A 22,055-nucleotide genomic window follows, 5' to 3' on the forward strand; every position below is an offset into this window, starting at 1 on the left:
GGAGGAGAGGAAAAAAAGAAAAGAAGGAGAAGGATGAATGGAAGAGTGAGTGAGTGACAGAAAAAGGTGGAGTCCCCAGCTCTCAACAGACTACAAATGAGGTAATATGCTTTTCAACAGGGGGAAAACATCTTTACTCTTACGTTAGAAAGGCACATATGAGGAAGCTGTGCTACCTTAAATAAGGAGTATATTGAAAGAAAGCTGTCAATCTTGTTTTAAAAGAATTTGGGGAATTTTTTCAACCTAGGAAGAGAGAGATTTCATTCTAACATACTTTATGAATGAAGCGAGGGATCCTGTTTAGGTGAAGTCCTGAAACCATTCAGTCCTCTAAGTAAAAAATACTGTTTTATAAATGAACCACTTTCAGAAAATTGTTGACATGAAGAAAATAGTGATAATAACTGAGATCCAGACATTCATAAATGGAGTTCTGCTCATGCAATGCTTTTCAGGATGAAATAAAGGAAGCAATTTTCATAAATGTCTCTGTGGAGCCCCATGTGCTCCTCCTGCAGATTGGCTACAGACAGTTGGGGGCTCTCGACCAGCGGGGGAGGAAGCAAGGCACTTGCAGGGGTTTGGAGGGCCTTGATTGATGGCTGTTCTTCCCATACCGTCAGCTTCCAAAAACCCACCAAGACTCTTCCGCAAAAAAAGGAGAGATTTTATGTGTAGAGCGTGTTAGAAACCAAATCAGTCAGACTCTGTTCTTGTATGTAACAGGAAATAGATAGCCTTAGATGCGTATCAGGAAGTTGTATGCCAAATAACTTATAAAATTAGCTAAAACTGAGCTCCCATTTCCAATAATGAAACAGAAAGTTCCAGAGAACTGCAGAACATTCCATTTCCTGAATCATACCATTCCTACCAATTTTTATCTGTGTTAATAATATTGCATGTTATTAAGAAAGAGTGGCATGAGAGGCAATTTAATATGAAAAGAGTAGTATATTCATGGTTGCGTTCACATATATTTTTCAGGGAAAGTGAAAAAAGTACCACAATGTTCTCTTCCTTCTTCCTCTTCCAATCCCAGTCCAGGTCATATTATTAATGTGTGGTTGCATTGCAGAGGTTGAAGTCTTAACCGTCAACCATTTCTCTCAACACAAACTTGGATGACCTACCTCTTTGACTGTTCACCAACATTCAGAATAGTACAGGTAGTCCTCACTTAACGACCACAATAGGGACCTGAAAACTGGTTTTTAAGTGGTGCGGTTTGTTTATTTATTTATTTGTTTATCAAATTTGTCACCACCCATCTCCTCCCACCAGAGGGACTCTGGGCAGTTTACAACAAAATAATCACAAAGACAATAAATATATAAAAATGCACTATAAAAATTACATATCACTAATAAATATAAATAAAAGTAAAGTCCAGATGGCTATGATCTTGTTCAGTCTTTGCGTGGAAGGGGTACTTTAGGACACTAGCCAACCCCAAGCATGAGTATTCTCCCCGCCCCAGGCCAGGTGGCAGAGCCAGATCTTCAAGTTCCTCAGGAAGGCCAGGAGCGATGGGGCTAACCTCACCTCTGGGGGCAAGATGTTCCAGAGGGAGGGCGCTACTGCAGAGAAGGCCCACCTCCTGGACCCCGCCAGATGGAATTCTCTTACCAACGGGGTCCGTAGCTTGCCCTCTCTGCATGATCGGGTGGGACAGGTTGATGTAACGGGGAAGAGGTGGTCCCTCAGGTAGCCTGGCCCCGTGCCAGGTAAGGCTTTAAAGGAGATAACCAACACCTTGAATTGGATCCGGAAGCAAACTGGTACCCAGTGCAGCTCATGCAGAAAAGGTGTTAAATGTGCCCTTCTGGGGGCACCAAAAATGGCACGCACGGCTGCATTCTGGACCAGCTGAAGCTTCCGGATACTCTTCAAGGGTAGCCCCATGTAGAGTGCATTGCAGTAGTCAATATGGGAGATAACAAGGGCATGAGTGACCACTCGAAGGGCCTCCCGATCCAGGAAAGGGAGTAATTGGTGCACAGCACAAAGCTGCGCAAAGGACCTTCTGGCCACAGCTGCCACCTGCCCTTCGAGCAGGAGCCGTGAGTCCAGGAGGACCCCCAGATTATTCACTGGATCTGTCTGGGGCAGTGCAACCCCATCAAGAACCAAAGATGACAAAGTCCTGGATACAGAAGAACCATTAACCCACAGCCACTCCGTCTTACCAGAGTTCAGCTGAAGCCTTGTTCCCAATCCAGACCCCTACAGCCCCCAGGCACTTACCCGCAATGGAGATATCCAATTAAGCATCATTGGCATATTGATGATACCTCATCCCATGGTGACGGATGATCTCACCCAGCGGTTTCATGTAGATGTTGAATAGGAGAGGAGAGAGAACTGAACCTGTGGCACCCCACAATGGAGGGGTCGAGGGTCAGATCTCTCACTCCCTATCACCACCGATTGGGACTGGCCCTGGAGAAAGGATGTGAACCAGCGCGAAACCACTCCAGCCACCCCCAACTCCCTGAGCCGACCCAAAAGGATACCATGGTTGATGGTATTGAAAGGCGCTGCGAGGTCAAGAAGAGCAAGGATGGATGCACTGCCACCTCCGCCAGAGATCATCCATAAGTGCGACCAATGCCGTTTCCATCCCATATCTGGGCCTGAAAGCTGACTGAAAGGGGTCTAGATAATCCATTTCATCCAGGACCCTCTGGAGCTGTAACGCCACCACTTTCTCAACCACTTTTCCCAAAAAGGGGAGGTGGGAGACTGGATGAAAATTGTCCAATACAGTAGGGTCCAGCGATGGTTTCTTGAGGAGGGGCTGCACCAACGCTTCCTTAAAGACAGTTGGAAACACCTCAGTTGTTAAGTGAGTCACCATGTGACCAGACCCCTGAATTTACAACCATTTTTACAATGGCTGTTAAGTGATCACAGGTCAGTAAGTGAATCCAGCTTCTCCAATGGATTTTTTTCCCCAGAAACCTGCAAAAAAGGTTGCAAATCACAATCACATGACCGCAGGACATTGCAACTGGTCGTAAATGTGAGCTGGCTGCCAAGTGCCCAAATTGCGATCAGGTGACTTTGGGGGTGGTGTGACATTTTGTGATGGTTGTGAGTACAGGTCATAAACCATGTTTTCAGAGGCTATCATAACTTTGGACCATTGTTAAACGAAAGGTCATTAAGCAAGGACTACCTGTATATTTGTAAATAGGTATATTAACCTTATGACATATTTGTAACTTTTGCCTATATGTAATTAACTTTTAGAGCCCCAGATGTCTTCTCATTTTTTTCATTCTCATCCATTAATCATTCAGAAAATGGGTTTGAGAAAATACTTGATTTCAAACTTGAATTTACTACTATGAGATCCAGAATGCAGCCATGTGGTGTTAATCAAAGGATGCATTGATTGATGTGTATGCAGTAGCACAAATCATAATCATTATAATTCCAGCAAATGTGCTTTTCATTGTAGCTTTCCATGAGGCCTAATCACCCAGTTTAAACTACGGTTCAGTACTGTTAACAGAAAAAAATGCTGCTACTTCCTTAGAGGGAGCTGTCTGAATATATTGTAAGGGTTGATATGTCTCAAGGATGAATGGAGAGATATCACTAAGATTTATTGTTGTGTAAGCTCTGAATGGGAGCCAGTTTGATGTAGTGGTTAAGGCACTGGGTTAGAAACTGGGAGGCCATGAGTTCTAGTCCTGCCTTAGGCACAAAGCCAGCTGGGTGACCTTGGACCAGTTGCTCTCTCTCAGCCTTAGGAAGACGGCAAAGGCAAACCACATCAGAAAATCTTGCCAAGAAAACTGCAGGGACTTGTCCAGGCAGTCTCTGAGAACTGGACACGATTGAATGGATTTAAAAAAAAAGTTCTGTATACACAATACACAGAATCAGATGTCCCCTTGGATCTATATATTATTTCAGAATCAACTGAGTAATTGGCTCTTCAGTGGCCAGGTTCACCCAAGATGGCTAACCCAATGATCCCAGATGGATTATTCCCCATTGTACATGAGTGACGACAACTTTGCCTGTTGCCCCAGGGCCATTATTTTAGGCTTTCATTTCTTTTCCCAATTCCCATTTTTCCCCTTTTTCTGGAGTAAATAAAAAAAATAATCCATAGTGGTGCAATTGCAACAAGCATCTTAATATAATTATGGACAGCAATGTGCTCACCCCTTTCTGCCCCTTTATCTCCTCCTCAATGTCAGATAAAGTAGAATAGCTATAGGGACAGATTATCTAGAGTGGTCTTAATGTTGCTGGGACTTTCTAGGATATTATCTCTCCTGTGGGATAGGAAAGGGTTAGGTAACTTCTATCCCTAGTCAGCTGTTCAGATAGCACAGCTGACTGCAGAAATAGAATCATGCCAAATAGATCCAGGGCTGTTGGGGCAAAATCTAGCCCCCCATAAAGTTAATTGGCTAGACTAGTTCATCCCGTTTTACTGTTTGCATAACAGGAAACTTGTTCCTCTCAACACAGTTAAGCTTAAATACCACCACTTCAGATATAGTAACTTCATGGTATAAAAAATATCCATGATTTTTGTATCAACCATTGATACAGAAAAAAAGTTTCACTTTAATGCACTGTGCTACTAGTATAATTGATGTGTTTTATAGTGGTATACCTGGATTTATGTTACACCTTCTTTGAAAACAGTTATATATTTTCAAGTATATATTACTAACTCTTTTCATTGGAATTCACAGATTATTGCCTATCAGCCATATGGAAAGTCAGTGGACTGGTGGGCCTATGGAGTACTTTTATATGAGATGCTGGCTGGTCAGGTAAGAATGACTATGCCCATTTTATGATGTAAGATTTGTTCCTTTAACCATTAAATGAGTCAGGAATGAAATGCAAAATAAGATAGAGTAAAAACAAAGACTAATGGCTAAATTTCAATTTAACAGACCAGCTGAATATTCTCTGAAAATTTAAATTGCAAGTTTTCAGTGACACATGCAAACAATGGCCATGGCCATGCATAATCTAAATAATACTTTGTCTTAAAACATGATGGCTTGTTGAACAAGTCAGTCTTGCAAATGAACCAAATGAATCATGTTTAATTTGTTGGCCAATTCCTGGTTTGCTTTCCTTCTTTTTAGCTACTCTTGTCTTGCAACTCTTGATGGAGGATTGTGCAGGACACAAGAGCCAGAAATCCAACCATGTTCCTTTATTCATATATTGTTCTCAATCCATAAGCCAGCAACAAACTATATTTTCAAATACTCTTAAAACAAAGTATGATTTATTCACATAGCCCACACACATGAATAGCACATCACACATGAATTAAAAATAAACAAGCCACATTTGCTGCAAACTGTCAGTAAAAGATGTCAATGATAGGTTTCATTTGTGAAGGATGGTTGATGAAACTGCAAAGAAGGCCCTCTATTATCTTTAAAGTTTTTGAAGATAAAAGAAGAAATGGACTTTGAGAGATCTTAAAATAAGGTTAGGATCATACAGAAAAATACAAGACTCCAGTTAGCTGCAGATCCTTTAGAGCTTGATCATAACCTGCTCTTTGAATTATACCCCAAAACAGACAATGTTTCAATTTCTTTTCCTTCATATGGTTACTGTATAGTCAACAGCTCCTTTTAAAAACCTGAACAGCTTCTTTAGATTGAGATTGAGAGGGTTGGAACCATCAGCATAGTGGTGACATTGGATTCCAAAACTCCAGGTAACTTCACCCAGGGATCGTAGATGCTAAACATCAGGGAGACCCATCATTTTCCAACAGTCAGGGCATCAGATATGAGGCCATCGCACTTTGTGGGACTGCCAACTAAAGCTTAGGGTAAATGTAAAGGTTTCCCTTGACGTAAAGTCCAGTCGAATCCGACTCTAGGGGGCGGTGCTCATCTCCGTTTCTAAGCCTTGGAGCCGGCGTTGTCCATAGGACACTTCCGGGTCATGTGGCTGGCATGACTAAACGGAACGCCGTTACCTTCCCGCCGAAGCGGTACCTATTGATCTACTCACATTTGCATGTTTTCGAACTGCTAGGTGAGCAGGAGCTGGGATGCTAGGTGAGCAGGAGCTATTCCAACTAAAGCTTGGAATAGCATAAAACACGGTCTCTTCCACTCCCACCCACAAAGGTAATGTTCTGTCCTACAAATACAATGGAATGTTATCTATCCTTCCCCCAAACTCCCACCCTCTCCAGTCAGCTTTACCAAAGGGTAATCTGAGCCAGCAGGAAATAATGATCTGCTTTTGAATAAATATTCAATGTAGGCATTCATTTTGAATTTCCTGCCAATCATTTACTTTCTTTTAACAGCCTCCATTTGATGGTGAGGACGAAGATGAACTCTTTCAGTCAATAATGGAACATAATGTTTCCTATCCCAAAGCAATGTCCAAAGAAGCTGTGTCCATCTGCAAAGGGGTAAGGTTGTATTGTTTAGTTTATTGATTAGTCCAATGACCATATCAAATCGTAACACAGTACTGACATATAACACAGTATCAACAAAACAAAATAAAATAAAATAGATACAATGTATTAAGTTATTAAAAAATATTCAGTAAAATATTCAGATACATTTGTCATCTTAGCAGTTGATCCTAATCTGATCTAGGCTCTCCGCTGGATGGCTTTAGCTATGAATTTGGTAGTCTATTTGTACCCTGAAGGAAATAAGATAATCTGATAATGGGGTCCCAATGGGCTATCCTCCGGATTAGTAGTTCTAAATACTGCACCCTAGCTGGGGAATATAGTTGGCAGTACAAGAGAATGTGTGTCTATATTTAAGGCACCACATATACATTTCCTCTCTAAGTACAGTATTCAATGGAATCACCCATCATTTACCTTAGCATCCAGGAGCTCAAATTGTGCTCTTTCTTTGGCCCTGTGCCAGGCCCATTCTTAAGTATTTTTCTAATTGGAATGCCATTTTATTCTTGGCCAACCATTTTAGGGATTTAATGCCAACTTGAGCATTGATATCCAGGACCCTCTACTTGAAGATGTCCTTGGCTTAATGGATATAAGGTGTAGTGATCTGAGATGCTATTGTATTTATTCTGAGCCATATAAATTGATGGTTGAAATATGAAGCATTTATCCGTTACTGTATGGGTAGAGTGAATTTAGATATTTTATTAAGCACTGTTGTTGTAAAATATTTGGCCTAACGTGCCTGTTTTTTTGTATTTGTCACAAGTGTTCAGTTTTATACAATCGGAATAGTTAATAAAATGTATTTCTCCATCAGAACCATTTTTTGAAATTCAAAAAGCATTTTCAGTTCTCACTAGGTACTTGTGAGCCAGAACTCTTGTGTGGCAGTGATAGTGAAAAGAACAGTTTTGTCTGTTTCTCTTTGTGTGCTTCACACCAGATGGATTTCCTTTACATAAATGGATATTGCTTCTGTTTGAGAACATGAATGAATGTTACAACTCAGAAAACATGCAATTTCTTACACAAAAACTATGTCTGGGCAGGGACGTTCTTCTGATACAGTTTTATTTGTGATTATGTACCCCCAACTGTATTTAAAGCTCTTTTAAATGGCATATTTTTTATGAATTGCTCTTTAGATAGCTATCTTCCTCTTTTCCTTATTGCAACAATAGTTTTTAGCTATTGTTTAGCTAAACAGCTAAATAAATAAATAAATAAATAGCTCATGTTTTTAGAATGATACACTGTCCAGAAATTAGGAAAATATGCTTTGTCAATGTTTTTTGTGGTGGTTTTTTTAAATATAGATTTTTTTTTAAATTGTTAACTATTTAATTCTTGACAGAAGAGGAAAAGTGTTTCTCTCAGAAGGACATTTGTTTTTTTTATAACAGGGGAAAGAAAAAGGTCTAGAAATATATATATATCCTGACAAATACTTTTTCCCAGGCTAATCGAGTGAACATTTTAAAGTGATAGTAGTATTAGTTTAGTAATTCTGGGTTCAAAAATGTGTCTATTTCTTCTTCAAATATTATTATTATTATTTGTGGACATTAAAAAAACAGAACATTTAGCAAAATGGCAAAAATCTGCCTTTGATTTGTATTTAGAGAAAACAGCAACCAATTTGGAATTTAGGAATATACTATGAACTATAGGTATTTTAAATTTAGGATTACAGCAGCAGACATTGAGGAAAACAACCTGACTTTGTTGACTGTGTGTTGTTCCTCTCATTCTGAAAAATCTCATTGTATCATTTGTGTCTTTGATCTCCAGTTAATGACTAAACACCCTGCGAAGCGTCTCGGCTGTGGGACTGAAGGGGAGAGAGACATTAGGGAACACGCCTTCTTTAGGAGAATTGACTGGGAAAGACTGGAGAACAGAGAAATCCAACCTCCATTCAAACCTAAAGTGGTAAATGAGATGCAGAATAATGTTTCTTTCAGCATGTGGTGTCTATGGTCTCATAATAAAACCAAGTTTTATTTTATTTCAATATTTAATACTCTTTTCAAGTCAAAGATTCTTAGAGCAGGTTGCAATATAAACTCAAGACAAGTACTGTATAATAAAATTAAGGCAGAACCAAATAAATAGTTGCAGAAGATTTATCAGTACACTGTGAGATGAATGCAGGATTTTAAAACACCACCTGGAAGATACTTATGAGAATTGAAACAGCACGTGCTGAAAGGAGTCAGCATGGCAGAGCCTCTGGAGAGAGAGATTCAGATCCAGAGAACCACCAGAACAAAGGCCTATTCCCTCATATTGCACTCCTCTCACCTGCAACCCAGAGAAGGGCCCCTAAAGCAGCTCTGAATGCATAGTAGAAGTTCATGCAATGAGCCCAAGCAGAAAGAGCAAAACTGACCCTTTCAAATCACTCGAGAGCTTCTTGTAGTACAACCTAGACAGAAATGACGTGTGAGTAGCTTGATTGGAATTTCTGTATATGTGTGTATAGGCTTGGGGTTTTCTGGTGAAAAGATGCATCACATGGGATAGCAGTTAATCGTGTCCTTAGCCATCTAGATTTTATCGTATTTTTATTTTTATTGTAGTTTGTACTTATAATCGTTTTGAATTTTAACTTTAGGGTTTTACTGTAAACCGCCCAGAGTCCCTCCTTTGGTGGGGAGATGGGCAGTGATAAAAATCTGATAGATAGATAGATAGATAGATAGATAGATAGATAGATAGATAGATAGATAGATAGATTAGATAGATAGATAGATAGATAGATAGATAGATAGATAGATAGATAGATAGATAGATAGATAGATAGATAGATAGATAGATAGATAGATAGATGTCTTGCCCTGGAATTTCCAGTGTACAAGCTAGACAGATCCAACTTTCCTGCTTTCACATTAATCAAAATGTAAGAGCTTTGTGCATCATGGATCTTCAAAGGATTGGGGAATAACCTGTAGTGCTGACTGTTTGGAGTTGCATAGAACTTTTGCCATAATGCTATTCATCTTTATTGATGAGAAAGCTGCAGTGAAATCAGGGACAATGAGTGTGTAAAAACCTATCCCAAGGGATTAATGCTTACTGTATGTGGGTCCTTTCTACAGCCAAGATTATTCTTTAATAATTTCTTACTGTTTTGAGCTTGGAGTGGGAATATGCTCCATATCAGTTAGTGGGGTAAATGGATGCCTTCTAATCCATTTGTATGCAGTCATCTTTTTTATTTCCTGAGTGAGATTGGCTTGAAGTCATTATCCTGTAAGACCTGTTGTATTTGACTCCCAGCTGGCTGGAAGTGTAAGAGGGAAACAGCATAGTTCAGAAAGCATAGCTTGGATGATGTTTCCATCTTCTCAAAGCCTGTCGATGTTAAATAGCAGCTCTTGAGTTCAATTTTTCCTTTCCCAGTAGTTTTTCTGTTGAAATATATATGACTTAACTTGTCAAAAAAAAAAGGCCATAAAGCACTAGAAGTAATATATTTCTAAGATTAAGTAGTACCAATACTTTTGAAGAGTTTGATGAAACTATTTTTTCATACAATCACTAGGTACCTAAAGCTGTTTTTCCGCTTTAGTGTGGGCAGTAGAGAAGATCTTGAATTACATTATGTACCAAGATGGGCTTTTAAAAATGTTTGATGGAGACGTAATACCATTAAAAAAAAATGGAACAGAATAACTGGAGATGGGAAATAAGTAATCTGTACAGCATTTATTTTTAGTACATGGGCTGGAATTCAACCATAATGCCCATCATGTTAAAACTCTTTTTGATTGCTGTAAAGTAGTTTGCCCTTTGAAAACACAACAAAGAAGCCGTGGAATATATTATCTGAACCACTTTTCTGTTGATTGCTGCAACCAGAAATTAAGAGAGTGCATTTGGCAGAAAAATGATGCATTCATGACAAAACTCCCTGCAAGACAGCTGTGAGCAATTGCAGTTAACATTTAATGTATATTTCCCCACTAAAATGTAATACTGTCCTCTCTAAGTGCCAGGGTTCCTGTTTGAGTTTTAGAATCTTACAGCAAGCATGACCTGGGAATGAGCACAGTCAGTATGTGAATCTCCTGGCACACATCAGTAACTCAAAACAGAAATTCATTTTTAAAGGATTTAAAAATCATGGCGTTACATGTTTTTAATTCAGTGAGATATGAATTTAGCAGCTCATCTAAAAGATAATACATCTTGATCCATTTCAGTTTATTTGTTGAAGTTATGGGAAGAGCCTGACCAGCTAGCTGGTGACATTTCTGCCACCTATTTCATTTCTTCTCACTTTGTTTAATATACCACCACAGTCTGTATGGACTTCCCATGGTTCACATAAATAAAACAATATATAAAACAAAAACAACATCACAAGTGCAGCAATAAGGTTGTCAACTCATTATCCCTAAATGCTCTCCAAAACAGGTTAGTTTTTACAAGCTTCTGAAGGCCACCAGGCAAAGGTACTACACTGGGCTTAAGGGGAAGACCCCAGTCTGAAACATTTCTGTCTGACTTGGAAACAGTATTCCCAAATTTGTGATAATTGGAGTGCTTAAATCCTACAATATAAATATTTTGTGCACATAACTAGGCCCTAGATGTATATTCAAATAAAAATATGTAATGTGCAAATAAAAATACTGCATTTTAAGTCTAAATATGATCACCTTTGTTGAACAGGGTGGCCTAGCCAGCACAAGAATTCTTGCTTTTCATATCCCCAGCCACTAGATTTAATTTTCATCCACCTGAATGTATACCCAAGATAGTTGTGACTCTTTGTATCAAGAATATTTATTATAGCTCTTTCATTCAAGACTGAAAATGTGGTTTCCATGTATAATCCTCAGACCAGGATAGAGTCTACTAGCACTAGTAGATGCTAGTGCTCTAGCATCTGTTTACTTAAGGCTTTCCAATTTGTAAATCTCTCCTTTTTTTTTTATTACAGTGTGGCAAAGGTGCCGAAAACTTTGACAAGTTCTTTACCAGAGGACAACCAGTATTAACGCCACCTGATCAGCTGGTCATTTCTAACATAGACCAAACAGATTTTGAGGGGTTCTCCTATGTCAATCCGCAGTTTGTACATCCCATGTTGCAGAGTGCAGTATGAAAACAATAGACTCAGGAAAGCTACCCAGTGGGAAATTGCCCTTAGCCCTGGAATTTTTAGACCTTTGCCTTGTTGATTCCATTTGGGTCTGGGAATTGTAGGGGTAAGGAGGAAGGGAAGATGCCGAGGAACACGTGGACGTAGAAGATCACCCAGTGTATTTATCTAGGAATCACTGCTGCTTATAGATTACTGCTAGCCTTTGTCATTTTTATAACTTTGACTATTTTTCTCTATATCCTGTATCTCTGAAAACTTCTTCTTAAATGGTTAGTAATGGATCTGAGAGTATCATGTGGGGTTAAGGAAGAAAGATGAAAATATAAGCGGACTGAATAATAAGGGGCCTGGGGAAAAAATGGAATAAAGGGAAATCCAGAAAATTTCCTTCAATATTACAGTTGGCCAGATCTCTGTTAAAACAAATACGTGAACAAACAAGGCCCGTAAGATCTTTTAAAATTAGTTGATCAAAATAGAGGTTTCATATAAGTTTTCAGTATCAAGTTTTCAGCATAAAATAAAAATTATGTGCATAGGATGAATACTAACTAGAGCCTGTGATGAACTAGCTCAAGGGTAAAACTGCATAATACTGATATATGTATTATTTTTAATCTCCATGAGATTATATTATAATCCAGGGTGCCATTTTGCTATTTAATTTACACCACTAGTCAAGTTTATTGTAAAGCCAGTTTTAATATTTAATCCTAAATATTTCTTAACTTGGCTCTGAAGCTAATCTACACATCCCTAACTCTTCAATTTATACTTATTTATTTAGTAAACTGCATGAATAGAATATAAAAAGTGTACAGTAAATTAATAGAGATGTAGAATTCAGAGTCAAGCCTGAGATAATTAAGGAATGTTTCTAAAAATAAATTCAGCTTTTAACATACTGGTTTAGATTACCTGGAACCGCAGAAATGAGTGAAAACTTAACACAGAATAAGTTTTCTTCAACAGCTGTTGGAAGCTGTTGAATACATTTTTGAATATGCATCATGCAATGAATTTTGCATGTTTAATGAACAACGTTAAATGAATCTATATTATGGGTAATTGTATCACCTATGATACATATGATGCACATTTTAAAAAGACACAGCTGAGCTATACTAGTGAAGGTTCTTCTGGATGATCTTTTCTTTAGCTTTAGCTTAATGTTCTATTACTATTTTGGTTTTGTTTGGGACTTTCTGCACCTTGTTGATTGCTTAGGGAGATCTGTGCTCCATGTGTTATTTTTATGTAGTGCTACTGCTAAATTATCTTAAACTGCTACAAGATTTTGAGCACAGTGAACACAATACACATGCATGTGCAAAGTTTACCCACCCCCAGCCAGTAAATAGAAGCTGCTGGTGCATGCAGGGCCAATTCTCCCCATCTTTTTCTAGAGAACTTGCAACATATCCCTAAATCAATTGTTCAATCTCAAGCAGTTTAAAAAGCCGCAGGACAGTTACAGGATGTGAGAAGAGAACTTGAACAGGAAACTTGGACAACAACTGTCTACCTGCACATTTTTTCTTCTTTCAGTATGAGGCTTTCTCTCAAGAGGAAGCTGGGCACTCACTGCATATCTATTACTTTTGGTGAGGGGAGAAAGAACAATTTATTAGAGCTATAATTATCAGAGGTTTCACAGAGTTGTAATCCCCTGCTTTTAAATCAGTTCATTCCCCACCCCCGCTGTTTGACTAGAAGGTACCCATTTTTAAGATCAATAAATAGTGGATGTGTCATTTTTTTGTATGTAAATGTGATATGCTTTTTCTTGTAACGTTTTCCCTCTTAATTTCTGTACATTTAGCTGCCAAAATATGTGCATGTGAGCCCCTGGAAGGCCCATCTGCTTATCAGTTTTGCCACACAGAAGTGTGTCCTCAACATGAAATGTATTACAGAAACTTAGGAAGAAGAGGTTCCCAATTGTATCTGAAGATTAATTTTTCATGCCAGCTTAGAACTGTGTCAAAATCCCCTTTAGAAAACTCTTGCTCCCCTGAAGATACTCATTTTCTCCAAGGATCTGTGCAAGGGTCACTTTGTACTTGCTTTTTTGCCTTCTTTTGGAATTCTCTGGGATAGAGAAGCATGCACATGTTACAAGTGAACAGAACACATACAAATGCACACATAATCTTCAGTGTGTTCAGAATTTATTAAGAAAACTATTCTGAAGACAAGTTGTCAGGTGTGCAACCATGACCAAATAAACCAGGTCCTCATGTATGTGCTTTCCTCTACAACGGTGTGCCAAAAAGCATTTGTAAAGGTGACCCTAAACCTAAGCCCCAAATAAACACCACATGGGCTGTGAAACAACTGTAGTCGTAAGATACTTGTGAAAATTGAGGATGCTAGTTTCAGATGCCATGTTGTGAGCTGCCTACGATCACTGTGTGAGATAGGCGGCCATATAAATTCAGTAAATGAATAAATTGCAAGAGCATTGACATCTCAGAAAACATGTAATGAGATTTTTGCATGTGATAGTTACCGTTTTTGTAAACTTTGTGCTGCACCTGGTAAAAATATTCCTGCCCCATTTAGTACTTACAGTACATTGGCACACTCCTCCTTCCAATTCCTATACCTAGGGTTCCAAATGGTCACAAAGAAATAAATAGGACTGCAAAAATGCACTATATCTCTAGTTCAACTGAGAATCAACTAACTAAAGAGCTGTGCCCTTGGTGAAAACTGCAGTACTGAAGAGCCACCAAAACATAACTGAAAACAGGAGAGGCTCATGCCATTAAGTGGATGTAACATTGGAAGTTGTAGCAGACTGTGAATAAGAGATATTTAAGCAGGGCAATGCAGATTTAGCTGTTCTTTAATAGTATAAATACATTTAAATATAATAAATATTAGTTAAGTATATTTATACTTACAGTATAAAATTTTTTAAAATATGACCAGTTTACAGAAAGCAATTGTTACTCATAAAAAGGTTAAACATATTAGATAAAACGTAATTGACATCAACTTCCCCTTTGCCTATTTTCCATGACATTGCCAGTTTTAGAAAAAATGTGCGCATTTTGCCTTTTTAAGCATATAATTTCATTCGGCTGGGCCAGAGCCTAATGGAGAACCTCTGGGGCAAAGATCAGTCACCGAGCCACAAACTGGGAATTTAATATTTTAGGTCAAGTGCCCCAATTTACTCAAACACACTTCAAGTTATTGGGGAGATGCATCTGTCATGGTAATAATATTTGGGGTAACATAATGAAAAATTACCATGAACATCCTGAATAGAAAAACCTTTTCAAGAAATTAAGGATCTCACTTACAGAAAATCCTAGGTTTCAATGGATTGTTTTGTAGGTATGATATATCACAATAATACTGGTATAAATAAGTGCCAACATTATTTATTCACTTCCACAGTGAAAGAAAGAAGATGCCAAGTTTCTCTAGTGTAAAATCTGGTGTTTGAGTAGTTTTATTCAAGTCTGGAGTATTCAAGTATCAAGTATCTTTACTAAAAAGAGATGCTGTGACATATAGTATATGCAGTCAGTGCAGATTTGCAAGTGTCTGCATAAGCACATACCAAATAATTTGCTGCAGAAATGTGAATTATATAGATTTGGAACATATTACATGAGAAATAATAATTTCAGTTGTTGATATTTATTTAAATCAAATGTAATTTTGTCTTAACATTATATTCTGCTTTTTCCTAATCCTATCAATCTGGGTAGCTTTGCTTCCCCACTAAAAAGCCCTCAAAAGGCTGCAAAGAAGGGAAAGGCCACAGCTGAACAGTAGAGAGTTCTGAGGCTGGGGTGCCATCTGCCTCATTTCCAGTTAAAGAGAAGTGGTTTGCAAGTGATGGGAAAGAGTGTCAAGCTATGACCTGAGAAAACTGCTGCCAGTCAAAGCTGGCAATACCAGACTAAATAGACCAGACAATGCACAGTGTATATTCCTAGGGCTCTGAGGATTAGATAATGAGAAGTTGCTGAAGTTGGCACTTGCGCCAAGGAGTGCTGGCATTAATCATGCAAGACAACCCATTGACAAGTTGATAAAGAGAATCATAGGGAGATAAATGTGCAGCACTTACCATAATTATAATATACACAATTTATGGTATGAATTTTATTTTGGACCCCTGTTCAGTGTGTCTTAGATGTTCAATGTTGTAAATGATTCAACCACTGCTGTACAACAGTCTTCCCCACCCCACTGCCCTCTTTCTAATTGTGTTGTTATCCATCACATCTTGCGGGTACTGAAGTGGGGAAGTGGCTGTACAAATGCAGTTCTCGTCTTTCTAATTACCTCAGTTGACAATTTATTATAGCTGATGGCAAGAGCCAAGATAAGAAACAAAGATTAAATGCAACAAAGACACAGAGAGAGAGAGAGAGAATGAAAACGCAATACAGCAATGACCCAGATAATCCCTGTCCTATGAGAGAATCCTTGCTGCCTCATGCTAACAGCCACTGACACTAACCCTTGGAGTTTTATCTTTCAGCTAAGATGTAACAGAACTGGCAGGGCCATCAATTGGGTCATCTAAGGGGGATGAAGTGTCAAAAAGTCAAAATTGTGACAAACATAAAAAACAGGGTTGTGATTACTCAGTCATGACCGTCTTCTGGACATTTGACTACTATGCAGATCTTCTGCACTCCGTATAGGTATAATCAATTGCTGACATGCTCCAGTATAAAAACTACAGTGCAGGAGTACATGCTGCTTAGACCTGACTTCCTGTTCATTACATGGACAAGCCTCCAAGAATTAAAGAACCCCCTCATATCTTCCTTGTAAAATGGGTGAGGAGAATGCATTCAGCCTTGCCAAACAAAGGTTTGATAATTAATTACAAGAAGTCTATTAAGATAAGCTGGCTGAACAGCCTTTTCAAATAAAATGCCAAAAGAGCTTGGTGCACAGGATGAATGAGCATCAACTCAGAGGCTTGGAAGGGAAATATTCCAAATATTAGTGCAACAGCAGAATTATCCCCTGCCCAGATAGAGAAGCAGTGGGTGATAGTCCAATTCAATTAGCTCCTTGGGCTTCCAAATTTGGCCAGGAGTAATTGTGACCCTCTGCAGGGAGATAAAGAAATAAACCTGGGGGTATCCTAAAAATAGGCACTCTCAGTGAGCACAACAGACCAAAGAGCCATGCTCTGATCTCTAAAGGGGATTGTACTGTTTCCAGTAAAATGACTGTATTGGAAGCACATTTTCAAAACTAAGTGGGCACAGAAGAAATCAGCTTGCTGCAATTCATATCTGAAGGCATTCTCTGGATCCAAATGGCAGCACCATAAAGGAGGTGAGAGGTTAATGTTAGCATTAAAAAATTAAATAATGGTGGAGAGATACTGATCCCTTTTAATATAAAAGAAACAAGAGCAGTTTTAAGCCCTGAAGTTTCTGGAAAGCATAAATTACACAAGTGGGAAAATAACACAGGAAAGTCTTGACCTAGTATACTCTGAGTTGCTCATCTAGTAACCATCTCTGCAAAATAAACTACTTGAACATTCTGATCTTTCACTTAGCATAATTATCTCTAAGGAATTGTTCTAAAATTTGAAAAAAATTGATCATTTACAAACATTTTATAAAATGGTTTAGCTCATATTTTAGTCCAGGTCTGTAACAAGAGGATGATTGCATCAACTGTGTACCTTAAAACAGAAATGTTCTTCTCCAACTTCTGGCAAGTGTCTATCAAGCTTATTTAACACATTTTTGAGATCATTCAAGTAGAAGTTGAGTAGAGGCTAGAATCCTTGCCAGCCCTTCCCAATCCCTTGGACCTAGTGAAAGCTTCAGTAAAACTGGCCTGCATTGTCACATCAGACCTGAAGGATAGATACGGGGTCTTGACAAGCAGTCTTTGGTCAGTAAACACCCAGTTTTAGCCATAAGGTATCCCTAAGGATACAATCAACAGCAGATCCATGAATTTTGCATAAATTTTAAGACCCCTGTGTATTTTTTGGGAAGGTAGGAGAAATTACCTTTGTTAGACAATACAAATGCATTCCTTCTTAAAAATTTTTTAGATAAATACTCATATTCATTTGCTCTAGGCTATGTCCACTCAATAGAACAGCAATATTCTTTCTCATTGCTCAGTCCCAGCATTACTCTACAACAGTGTATTCCTTCTTTTAAAAAGTTACAGGATGAGGAGATGACAAAATTTCTTAAGCAGAATGGTAAGTTCAGAGCAGGTGTTGCTAAGATTTTTTTAAAAATAAAAATGAATTGATCCAACATCTTCCTTGTAAAAAATGGGTGAGGAGCACCTGTACACATGCACATTGCACAGATCCCATACATCCTAGCATGCTTTCATTCATGAAGAAGAGCCAGCACATCCAGCTCAAAGATTTGTCTGGTATGGTACTTTGGCCCCACAGAGCATAAGACCTTAGCAATTGGTATTAAAAGGCATTGAGGTCAAATTGGGCTATCATGACCAGTAGCCATTAAGAGCCTTACCCGCCATGAATTTCTCTAATCTTTTCAAAGCATGAGTGTTGGTGTTGCTATATCTTCTGCCACATTCCATAGTTGTATTTGTGTTGTGAGATGACCTTCTATTTTTCCTCCATCTCCATCACTGATTGATGCTGGATTCTAATATTATGAAGGAGGAAAAAAAACACATCTCCCTAACCATTTGCTTCATGTCATGCATAATTGTAGACACCTCTCATCTCTCACAACAAAACTTGTTTGGTTGCCTGGGCTTCTGCATCCTCCTGCTAAATTCTTAGGAATTGTTAAATTATTACTAACTTCCTTTTTAAAAATCTGAATGCCAGATTACTGTTATTAAGATACTTTATCATTGGTGCCACAGAGTCTGTCCTTGCAAGGCAATAGTCATGGCAAGCATCTCCCACTTAGCCCTCTAAGCTAGATCTGCTCTGGGGTCTTTGTTAATTTAGGCTTATACATTTGCTTTTTAAACCCTTCAGACTTGGGTTTTGTCTAAATATCTGATTCAGGGTTGCTTAGCTAGAGCAGGGCTTCAGAATTCCCTCGAATTTAGCTCCTGAGCTGTATGTTCCTCAAAAACATCTTATAGGTACTCTAATCCTTTTGCTTTGTTTTCAGCTAATATTTAATAAAGAAATAAAAGGTAGCACTTCTCCTCATCTGAGTACTTAAGTTCTGTGTGTAGTTAACTTTCATCTTGCTTCTTTGTCAGTGGGCCTTCTCGTACTCCTAGAGATAAAATAGAACAAAAAACATAGATATATTTTCCTCTTTGGTTTAACAGTATATGGAATTAAAGCAATCTTTACTTGACTTAAGAGCTAAGACGGTATATCATCAATTTAGAAAGCATCTTTCCACAGAACGAAATATTGATTCAACTTCAGAATAATCTTTTATGCAAAATGAGACAAACAGAACTTCTTGTAAGAATACACTGTTGAAGGTTGCCAAAACTGATACTTTGGAATAATCAGGGCACCACCCAGTCCCCATCTCTCGTTCCTCCCTGCCCCCTCTCTACTCCAGAGGGGTCTTTCCAGTGGCGAGACGATGTACAGAGCACAGCTCAGGTGCCTGACAGAGCATACATGGCATGGACTGCTTGTGATTCTCAGCTTATATTGCATGGGTCAAGTGCATGCATATCCATTTAAGGGTGGTCCTGAACCAAACTCTAGACATTCTTGTGGAGTTAAATATTTCATTTCCAGTTCAGAAATTGGGAGGGTGGGGGTGGGAGGCAATGAAATTATCTTGAGTATTAAATTTTTGTTACAGCCGTCATTGCATCTGTAAAATGTGTTAGATTGCAAAATTTCCATCGCAACTGTTTTCAACCTCTCCAAAACACGCCCCCAAAATTGTTTACTTGCAATGTAAGAAGTGAATCCAAAACTAGAATATCTGAAATATTTAAAATTGAAAGTGATTTAACGTTGCTCATTGTTTCATCACTTTATCAGTAAATAGTTGTATCAGTGAAGCTTGGTGTTTATCCCACTTTATAACGAATAGGAAAGCATGCCATTAAAAAGTCTCTTGGGATTTGAAAATATTTAATGGGGGACAATATAGTTTGCTCTCATAGCTGTATTACAAGTGTGGGATCTAGGAATAACGGGCTACTTTTCTCAACTCTGCCAATGATTCCCTCTGTGGCCTTGGGCAAGGTATGAAACCTTTCTGCCTCAATTTCCTCATTTGTAAAATGGGGATAACAATATTATCTATATCCTCACAGTCTGTTGTGAGGCCTGTTTGGTTATTATTCTTGCTGCACTTCTAAGGTGAAAAAAAAGCATTATACTTTTTAATAGAGAATCCAACAATTTACATATTTTGCTGAATATGCTGTGCTATTTGTACTTTTTTATACAACTTTTAATAGTACTGCTGAAAAAAAATTACATAACCCAATACATGTCTCATACAGGATCTGGAATATTTTAGCTCTGCCAAGCAAAGTCCTGTACAGTGTTGCAAGATGCTGCTTTTGCTAAAGTATAAAGGCAGGTTTTTTTTTTCTATTAATGGGGTTCCAACACTGCATAAACAGAAGTCTTAGCATAAGGGAGTGTTACAGCATATCTTCTACATAAAGAAATAGGACACCATATATTTTCAAGCAAGATTTCATGAAGTATGGAAGGTGGGAGGACTTTTGAAGGCAATTAGTCCCATCAACAGAAATTAAATATCTTTATTTCAATCCATGAGCAAGTTGCACGTTTACATGATCATATAAATTAGTGTTAACAGGACAAAAAGCTGGAAAACTCAGTTTTGCTCAGAGGTAATTGGGTGTCTTCTAATCATTGTCAAAGATTGATTTGATTATTCTCAGCAACTGATGTAAAGGGAAGAGTGTCAGATTATGTACTGGGAGACAGTCTGAATCCATTTTCATTTGATGTTCAAATTTGACAAAATCCACAGGGAATTTCTCCTATGCAAACCCCATGACAGTCTCTGTGAAGGAGGTTTTGGGGTAGAGTATGCAAATAACGTCCATCCACCCTTTTTTAACAAGAGCACACCTCCTCCTCGGAGTGTTCCTCAGGCCTTCCGCCACAAAGGATTCCACTTCCTACCTCTTTCCATCTTAGGGAGTGGCTAAGCCTTATACCAGTAGAGACACCTCTAGCTCCATCTGAGCATCTACAGATGTACCTGCACCCCCGATCCAGATCCTATCTGGATTGGGATCAAAAGGTTAATTTTCACCAACTCATAATTATCCCATTTCAGTTAGTTGGCCTGCTTATGCTTAATTATTATGCAGAGTTTAGGCCTAGGATTTGTTTATACTGTAATCAATGCCCCAAACTATCTCAGAACAGACTTCAGAGCTTTTACTTATTTTCATTGCTTAGAAGATGTACACAATCCAATTTAATAAAATGTAGTGAAATTTTGTCAATGTAAAGCCTGAGATCCACATGTCATGTGGAAGGGATAGCTTATAGTCCCTATACAATGAATTTCTTGCATGAAAGAATGAGAATGATCACACTGTGGTATTTGCTGTGTTCTCGCTCTCTCTTTGGACAAAAGTCAAACCCAATAAAATTTTACATTTTATATATATGATACTATTTTAAGGCTCAATATTTCTATCTGGAAGACAGGAAAATGTTTTCTAATTATTTAATAATCGCATGGTACTGTAAAGAAAATGGAGAGGCCATTCCTTTGCTGGGAGAAGATGTTTTTAAAAATGGACAAGATTAATGTACAAATTGTTGTACTTTTCCCTTAAACTTAACAATTAAACTTTGTTTGCATGACTTTTTTTTGTTAAATAGTAATGATAGTTTGAAAGCAAATTGAGTATGAATAAAGATACTGACAATTATTTTTGTGGAAGTCTTTCTTACTGCAAAGGTTTTAGGAGGTTGCTGACTTAATCAGTGAGGATTTTTCAGTTTTAACTAGATTGTTCTCCACTTGCTAAATAAGACTCTTTGTATAATTGTTCATTGCCTGCTTGCCAGGAATGACCCACTCTGTACCTGGATCTGCTCTAGTGGGAATGCAAACTCATGTCTGCTTAGAAGTAACCCTCACATCCAAGAATCTCTGCCGTGTTCATTTAAAAATGGGGTTAGAGCTGGCTTGCAATTCCATGTGCATACTGCAAATCTGTACCCTTCTGTCCCTTATGCTTTGCAGAAATGTATAGTTTTATTGTATGGTGGCAATCCATATAGGGTCACTGGGTGTTATTTCCTGGGGCATCTAAATGTGCATAGGCTAATACCATGGCAAAATGGAGCACAGCACAATGAAATCAAAACTATTCATAACTATTCATGTTTTACATGTTGCCATTATGAGAGGACAATTCCAGGGTCATAATTATTCACCTTCTTCCATTTTCTTAGCCATCATGAAAGATGAAGTGAAAGTTAATGTGCAGAAGGAACCAACTGGATGTTATTTATAGCCTAGATTCTAAGCACTGTTATATGGA

At 38.2% G+C, this 22,055-nt stretch overlaps 1 protein-coding gene across 1 annotated transcript in view; it reads left to right on the top strand.

Annotated features, from left to right (window-relative positions):
• The window catches only part of PRKCA (protein kinase C alpha), a 219,713-nt gene extending 198,276 nt beyond the window's left edge, over window positions 1-21,437 (top strand). The window contains exons 14-17 of the mRNA XM_063293481.1: window positions 4,728-4,808; window positions 6,329-6,436; window positions 8,246-8,386; window positions 11,406-21,437. Of these exons, the coding sequence (XP_063149551.1) occupies window positions 4,728-4,808; window positions 6,329-6,436; window positions 8,246-8,386; window positions 11,406-11,570 (495 nt within the window). The 3' untranslated portion in view covers window positions 11,571-21,437. The remainder of the gene's footprint in view (window positions 1-4,727; window positions 4,809-6,328; window positions 6,437-8,245; window positions 8,387-11,405) is intronic.
• Window positions 21,438-22,055: the final 618 nt, after the last annotated feature.

Source organism: Candoia aspera, chromosome 2 (assembly GCF_035149785.1).
Source record: "Candoia aspera isolate rCanAsp1 chromosome 2, rCanAsp1.hap2, whole genome shotgun sequence".
NCBI classification, from domain to species: Eukaryota; Metazoa; Chordata; class Lepidosauria; order Squamata; family Boidae; genus Candoia; species Candoia aspera.